At 44.3% G+C, this 7,500-nt stretch overlaps 3 protein-coding genes across 4 annotated transcripts in view; 1 reads left to right on the forward strand and 2 right to left on the reverse strand.

Annotated features, from left to right (window-relative positions):
- The window catches only part of psmb6 (proteasome 20S subunit beta 6), a 2,776-nt gene extending 2,424 nt beyond the window's left edge, over positions 1 to 352 (forward strand). The window contains exon 6 of the mRNA XM_043232638.1: positions 166 to 352. Within this exon, the coding sequence (XP_043088573.1) occupies positions 166 to 293 (128 nt within the window). The 3' untranslated portion in view covers positions 294 to 352. The remainder of the gene's footprint in view (positions 1 to 165) is intronic.
- A 133-nt stretch (positions 353 to 485) lies between these two features.
- Positions 486 to 4,907, reverse strand: LOC122334620 (platelet glycoprotein Ib alpha chain). The gene is made up of 3 exons (XM_043232637.1): positions 4,733 to 4,907; positions 3,954 to 4,258; positions 486 to 3,272 (listed from the first exon to the last, which is right to left on the reverse strand). Exons 2-3 carry the CDS (start codon positions 4,225 to 4,227, stop codon positions 1,600 to 1,602), a joined length of 1,947 nt encoding a protein of 648 aa, XP_043088572.1. The 5' UTR covers positions 4,228 to 4,258; positions 4,733 to 4,907; the 3' UTR covers positions 486 to 1,599.
- A 259-nt stretch (positions 4,908 to 5,166) lies between these two features.
- Positions 5,167 to 7,500, reverse strand: part of si:ch73-375g18.1 (kinesin-like protein KIF1C) — a 22,250-nt gene continuing 19,916 nt past the window's right edge. For both annotated transcript variants that reach the window (XM_043232635.1, XM_043232634.1), the window contains exon 23: positions 5,167 to 7,500. This exon is cut by the window's right edge and continues 654 nt beyond it. In XM_043232635.1, coding sequence (XP_043088570.1) covers positions 7,267 to 7,500 — 234 coding nt within the window. In that variant the 3' untranslated portion in view covers positions 5,167 to 7,266.

The raw sequence follows: 7,500 nt of genomic DNA on the forward strand, positions 1-7,500 counted from the left end.
AATAATTGACTTGTGTGTTATTCCAGTATTTCTTATTTTTAACAGTTTGATGCAGGCTTTGAATCATTGACTCGAACGAACGATGCTCAGGGGTGTTGACGAAGCGGTGGAGACGTGTGTGTTGGTCTCACCTGTGTGTGTGTGTGTGTGTGTGTGTGTGCGCAGCGCTGACTCTGGCCATGGAGAGGGACGGCTCCAGCGGTGGAGTGGTCAGGCTGGCGGTCATCTCGGAGCAAGGCGTGGAGCGGCAGGCCATCCTCGGGAACCAGCTGCCCAAGTTCTCCACCGTCTGAATCTGATCTGTGTCTGAGGCTTTCTCTTTAGATGTTCCAATAAACGAGAGTTCAGTCAACCTGTGTGCTCTTTTACTCTGAAGACGCGTGCTTCGGCTGAAATCTGAACAACATCTGTCTGAGATACAACTATCTGAAATAAACATTGAGAAAATCTCCTTTAAAGTTGTCCAAATGAAGTTCTTAGCAATGAATATTACCAATGAGAAATGAAGTTTTGAGAGATTTACGGTAGAAAGTATCTTCATGGAACCTGATCTTTGTTTAATATCCTAATGATTTTTGATAAAAGAGAAACACGTCATGTTGATTATTATATTTCTGCAAATGCAGCTGAGCTGAAGACTGCTTCTGTGCTCCAGACATCTAGATGTTAACCTGAGGGGAGCAGAAGCGAATGAAAAACACTGTAATGTTTGTGGATTGATCTGAATAACGACTTCTTCTTCATGGAGCTGCTTTACAGCTGAAGTTGAGTTTTATGAAAGTTGCACCGTTAACATTTATTTTGACCAAGAATTGTGTGAAAATGAGGGAGAATTTACATGAATCTCATAAAATTTTTTTAAAATGTTGAAGCATGATATTCATAAAACCCAGTTGAAATATGAACGTGACTCACACACATATATAAGCCCCGGTGATTTAGTTATCAGCTTAATAAGAGTTTTATGTATTTAAAGCAATTGATCAATGGCTTGAAGCTGGTAAACTCATTAAGTCATGTCTTCTATATTATTTTCGTGTTTTCCAATTCTATTGGTTACACTTTATTTTGAAGGTCCAGTTGAGCTCTTCATCAGTTTTTCCCACTCACTAATACTTGTGTGACTCTTCCAGGACTCTTCAGCGTCTGAATAAACTGAGGATCATTGAACACATCTGACCCTTTACATCAATTCTTTTCTCACTTCGACACAAAACCAGCAAGACTTTAGGAGTTTTCTAAAGCAAGCCAAACATCAGCGTTTCTTCAGTGAGAGAAATATTCTGGATGTTCATTAAAATCAGTACAAAAGAGGAAAACAGGAACCGTTTGTACTGTAGTATAAACATGGAGCACGCTGCAGTGAATTATAAACTTATTATATTTATAGATTAATTCTATAGTAAAAAATACCGTCTGATCTGCTGAATCAAACTGAAAGAGTCAGGATAACTTCTAGCGACTTTAAAATAAATGCTTTGTTTTGATGGAGTAAAAGTCACTTAGTGTCTCCATGTCAAACAACTTAATCTACTAACCCTAACCGAACAGACCACTACTAACAAGTAACCACGCCATTGTTTCCAGTTGAGAAGAGCTTTATTGGCTTTGAAGCGTGGGACTGATGGAAGAGACCAAACCCTGTCCATCAGTGGTTCTCTCGGAGGACTGGCCAATCAGAGAGCAGAGCCTCTCACAGGCCACGCCCCCACCGGCCATCTGCCACTCTCCCACCAGCCAGCTCCTCCCCATCTGAAGACCTCTCTCCTCCGTCAGGACCAGGCTGTATCTGGCGGTCTCCTCTTCCTCCGTCCAGCCGGCTGCTTCCTCTCCGGCGCTAATCGCTCTGTGCAGCGTCTTCCTGAAGACTCTCTGCTTATCTCTCGCCGGCTCGGCTACAGAAGAGACGTCTTGGCTCTCCTCCGGCGGCTGCTCGTCTCTGGAGATGAAGAGGACGCTCCTGAAGACGGCTCGGTCCGCTCGGATCTGCTCCGGAGGTAAGAAGCTGGCGCTCTCGGCCTCGTTCTCCGGTCCCAGGGTGTCCGGGGAGCGCCTGTACGCCCGCAGGGTGACCCGAGAGGACGAGGCGTGCCGCTTGAGCCGCCGGTACACCACGAGGTAGCTTCTGAGGAGCCAGAGGAACAGGAAACAGGAAGTGAGAGCAGAAAGTAGGCACAGGAACAGGAAACCGGCGAACAGCCACCAGCACCAGGGCAGCAGGCGTCCGGACGCTTCCCGAGCCCCTGCCCCGGTGTTGAAAGCCGCTGGATCGGTCTCTTGTCGTTGGGATCTGGTTGTGACTGCAGCGGTGGATGATGACTCCGAGGTGGTTGCGGGTCGGGACGTGGCGGTCTTCCAGGTGCTTGGTTCTGTGGTGCCTTCAGAGGGACGAAACGGATTGGCCGTTGGAGTCAAGGTTAAATACTCCGTCCAGGATTGATACCAGACCCTGGTCCAGGTCCAGGTGACCCAATACGTTTCAAAGGAGGTCCAGGATTTGGTGGAATCGAGCAGCTGGGTGTCTACAGTGGAGTGATACGGAGCGGTCGGCGCTTGAGTGACGGAAACTGGTTTAACCGAGACTGTTGGAAGATCGGCAAGGGGCCGAGATAAGGATGTGGGTTCAGGATCTGGAGGTGAAGAAGGGGACCGGATATCTGGGCGTTCAGAAGTGGACTCAGGTTGTGTTTTGAAATCCGGACGAGCAGGAGTGCTTGTGAAATCCTGGTCTCCTGTGGTCGGAGGATCCGGTGGACAGAAGTCGCTCTCATCCAGCTTAATAATGGGTCGTCTGAGCAGGTGAGCTGGTCCAGAACACAGCACAGAGTTTGCACCAAATTCGATGGCGTTGGACCCGTTGTGCATGTAGACGTTGTCTTCCTGGTCGAGCAGGAAGCTGTAGAGGTAAGAGACGGAGCAGCTGCAGAGCCAGGGATTGTGGGTCAGGTAAACGTAAGGCAGATCGGGTTTGGACGAGAAGAAGTCGTTGGGCATCATTGAGACGCTGTTGTTCTCCAGGTCGAAGGTGGTGAGGACTTCTGAGGAGACGCGCTCCAGGAGACGCGAGGGCAGAGCGGGCAGCTGGTTCTGAGACAGGTCAATGATCTCCAGACGCGGCAGCTCGCTGAAGGTACCGTCGTGAAGGGAGCGGAGCTGGTTCCTGTCTAAGTAGATCTTCTCCAGACTGGGAGCGCAGCGGAACACCTGTCCTCCCAAACCAGTCAACCGGTTACCAGACAGACGCAAGACGCTCAGCTTCTCCAGCACTGGACCTGAAAGAAACACATGACTGTAAACAAACACTGACTAACTAGAGACTTAATATAATAGAAAATAATAATGCTATCATCAAAAAAAATATATATATTTGAATATAAAATAAAATAAAAGAAATTACATTTACAAAATGTACTCATGCTTTAGCTTTTGTTTTAATACTCTAAACTTTGTAGTTTACTTTTTATAAAGAAATAGCATTTTAATATTGCCTTTGTAGTTTACTTTTTGCATTTTGCTTTTTAAATATTGGCATTTGATTTTTAGACCAAGTGAATTTCATACTTTATTTAACTTTTGCATTTTTATTTGGCCTTTAGATGTTCGCATTTTAATTTCTGCATTTACTTTGAATATCACACGTTTGCCTTTAACTTGGCATTTACATTATTTATTTAAAAACGTGCATCAATCGGTTTGCATGTTTTTGAGATATTGCTGTAATTTAGCTTTTTAATTTTTTTCAAAGTCAAAGCATTTTGCCTCTCGCATTGCACACTTAAACGTTTGCGTTTTAATTCGGTCTTTCGATTTTGGCATTTTGAATATCCCACATTGCTTTTTAACTTGGCATTTAAATTTTTGCAGTTTGCTTTAATTTTCTCACTTATTTATTAGCATTATTTACGCCTTTTAAAATGAAATGAAGTCTCAGTTAATTAGTTCCTAACTGTTACCCGGCGGCTCCAGGGTGCTGATGAGATTGTGGCTCAGGTCCAGCTCGTGCAGCTCTGTGAATCCAGAATACATGGACCAGGACAGAGAAGTGAGGAGGTTTTCGGTCAGAAGCAGGACCTGTGTGTCCGTGGGGATGCCGTCGGGGACAGCGGTCAGTCCCTGACCCGTGCAGTTGACCTGGGGCCGATGGTCCTTGTTCCTGCCGCTCTGACAGATGCTGCTCGTCTCCGTGAAGAGGAGGAAGAGGAGGAAGAGGAGGAAGAAGCGTGGCATGATGTTCGGTTCTTTTGAACTTCTGTGAATCCTGAAAAATAAAATAGATGAGTTTCCACAAAAATATCAGGCAGAACAACTGTGTTCAAAATGTTCGCTGATCAGTAAATAAGAATATTCTTCTGATTTCTGAAGATCATGTGACGCTGAAGACTGGAGGAATGATGCTGAAAATGTAGAAACACACGTTCACAGAGAAGACAGCTGTTTTAGATTGTAATAATATTTTTGCATTGATGAGCAAAAGGCACTTTAAAATGCAGTTATTAAAATATTTTTAAATGGTACAGAAATCATCGATTTTCTTCACTACAGAACAACATTTTTAAGAATAAACACTTATTATGAATTATACTAAACATGTAATAAACAGAAAATCTTGGTAAAACATATTTCTTTTGCAAGATACTCATTTTTGAAGCTTAATTTCTAATAATAGTTTTAATAGTAAAAACACGTTAGACAATAATGAGACCCGTTGACGAGCAGAGAGAGAGAGAGGTACCTGAGAGCTGCTGTCTGTGGAGCTGCAGGAGTGTGTGTGAAGCTCGGCTGGATCTATCTCTCTTCCTCAGACTCAGACACAAACCACACACACTCTCCTTATAAGAGCACATCACAGACACGTTTCCTGCAGCGCCTCACTTATTATTACTGTGTTTTCCAGCGAGGACTAGATGTTCACGTCCTGAATGAAGGGAAGATGTTTTACTGTTCAGAAAAACACCGGTCAAACAAAAACACCAGAAGCTGTCGTTTTATACACATTGTCCTTTATTGACGTTTTGCCGTTTTTAACCAGACATTTTAAAACTCAAAAATAACTCGAAACCCAGAAGAAAAGCAACAGAAGAGCATAAAAAAAAAGAGGCGACTGAGGTTCATCATGTTGGAAACAACGACAAAGTCGACCTCGAACAAAACACACAGTGAACAGTGTGTGTGTGTGTGTGTGTGTGTGTGTGTGTGTGTGTGTGCACTCCTCACACACCAACACACACTACTCTATTAAATCACAATCAAACCCAAGAAGAGAAGAGGACACTAAAAAACATCATATTGTGTCAAAAAAAGAGTGTAAATAAGAGACATCATCATCATCATCTTCATCATCAGAACACAATCAGCAGATTGTCCAGAAGGTGTCTCGCGATGACCCCGGCCCCAGTTACCATGACGACAGCGCGCCGCAGGACCGGATCAAACCACAGGAATCACAATCCAAATAAATACTCTAAATATGTCTGCCATCAGCACGTTCACTCGCCAAAAAACCCACAGAAACCCTTAAAAAAAACTGGAAAACTCACACGACTCGCTTCTTCACCGCACATGTCCAGTTCATTGACCTTTGAACTCTCACGTCACTTTCACCATCATCTGTCAGTAAACTCCTTCCTGCCCTACAAGCTCTGCAGTCTGAATCATTTCAGTGAATCGTTTGATTCAGCCGGTTCGTTCCGGTGAACTGCTTCTTGATTTGATTCGTTCAGTGAGGTTTGAAACATTTCTGGTTAAATGCCGATCTCTGGTAAACGAGGTGAACTCTTCTGATCGTCTGGCTCAGTTTATTGCACTAAAGATCGTTACTGAAATGATAATAATATGAAATATGAGTTATTCTAGCAGCATCTGAACGTGTACTGAAGCCAGAACATTCCTTCAAGCTGTTTGGAGTCGAATCAGGCGAACGAATCATTTGCAAGAACCGGTTCAAAAGAATCACATCCATGAATCGGCATCAAAAGCTCCTCAGATCTCAGTTAATCATCAGCGTCACACACACTCACACACTCCGTTCCCTTCGGGGATCTCAGGTTATTATCGGTGTCTCATTAAGGCACACTGAGGCTGAACATACCCAAAACTAACAACACCGAACACACAGACGGGGACCGTGGGTTAACAGGGTTTGGGTTAACTAGTCTCGGACCGCCCACACATGCATATTGCACTTATAATAATGAGAGCTTTGGAAAAACCACAAGCTGTAATCTGATTGGCCGACCGGGAGTCACGAGACTAAAAACCTGTTCATGCCGAGAACGATAATTATTATAATTATAACGATAGCTAACTATCTTGTTTCCAGCTGACAGAAACCTGAATTAGGTTTATTTTGCTTAAAACAGGTTCAAATGATCTGCCAGCGGGGTAAGAAAATACTCGTAGATTTAAGAAATTTTCGATTTTGACTAAAAACGTATCTTAAAAAATAGTAAGATAAGGCCTTCCTCGCAGTAAACGAAGCTGCACTTTAGTCATCCGTCTCTTTAGATGCTCGAGCTCAGGTGGATTCTGATTGGTTGTCAGTGTTTGAAGTGATCCCAACACGATTGCTCCGTGTTATTATCATTATAGCTGTGATGTGGATCATGAAAAGTGTGGGGATACATGAAGGACTGCTCAGAGACAGGATCTTGACTAACTTCCACAGGTCGAAAAAGGACAGCTGTCTTTGACAAACCAAGAAATGGCTTTTATTCCAAACGGTTTTTTGTTGGTCAGTGCGTTTGGGAAATCATTCGCAGTAAAGATTCCCATCAGAACGACTCGTGCAGAACTTATCTTTCTAGTTGTTACGCAAGCGATGGTTACGTTAGCAAAACACATCGAAAATGAACAAACGAAGAAGTTCGTAGAGTGTAGAGATATATAAAACACTGCTTCAAGCACGGTCTCACTTGAAAATTTCAAAGACCAAAAATAGGTCCGTTGTCTCTTACAAAAGAATCGCTTTAATCCCAGAAGCTTTTTGTTGGTCAACCCAGCAAGTTTACCTTGAACCTACGAAATCTTTAGCGCAAAAAACTTCCCAGTTGAGTAGATTCCTATAGAAGCGACTTGATGAACGTGAGTCCACCTTAAAAGTGAATATTAAACTCCTCATAGCTATCGCTCTCGCCGCGAACAGATTTTAGCTGTCAGTCAAACGCTCTCTTCCTGTCAAAAGTGGGCGGTCCTTGTCGGAGACTGTTAAGTAACCCATTAAAACAAGACGTTGTGTGTTTCATGACATGGTAAGTGAAGGCGCAGGCATCAGACGGGCGTTTCTTTGCTCTTCAGGTCGGGGGCGCTGTACTGCCGTCTCATACGTGGCGGAGTGACGTAGCCCTGTGGTTTTTGGTTTCTGCCGTGCGGTTGATCGGAGAGCGCGTGCGGTAGAGTCTGGAAGGCGGGCCGCTGATGATTGACGTACGGTTGAGCGTACGCCCCCTCGCCGCGTGAGCAGGGACCCGGCGACTGTCGGCGATAGCGACCGCGTCCCGGATG

This window comes from Puntigrus tetrazona, unplaced genomic scaffold (assembly GCF_018831695.1).
Source record: "Puntigrus tetrazona isolate hp1 unplaced genomic scaffold, ASM1883169v1 S000000586, whole genome shotgun sequence".
Taxonomy (NCBI): Eukaryota; Metazoa; Chordata; class Actinopteri; order Cypriniformes; family Cyprinidae; genus Puntigrus; species Puntigrus tetrazona.

What these genes read in the sequence shown, in the direction of transcription:
- LOC122334620 (XM_043232637.1), bottom strand. Translation starts at nt 4,227, where the DNA reads ATGCCACGCTTCTTCCTCCTCTTCCTCCTCTTCCTCCTCTTCACGGAG. An exon ending in CAGCACCCTGGAGCCGCCGG is followed by an intron (nt 3,273 to 3,953) that starts GTAACAGTTAGG and finishes TGTTTCTTTCAG; the next exon opens with GTCCAGTGCTGGAGAAGCTG.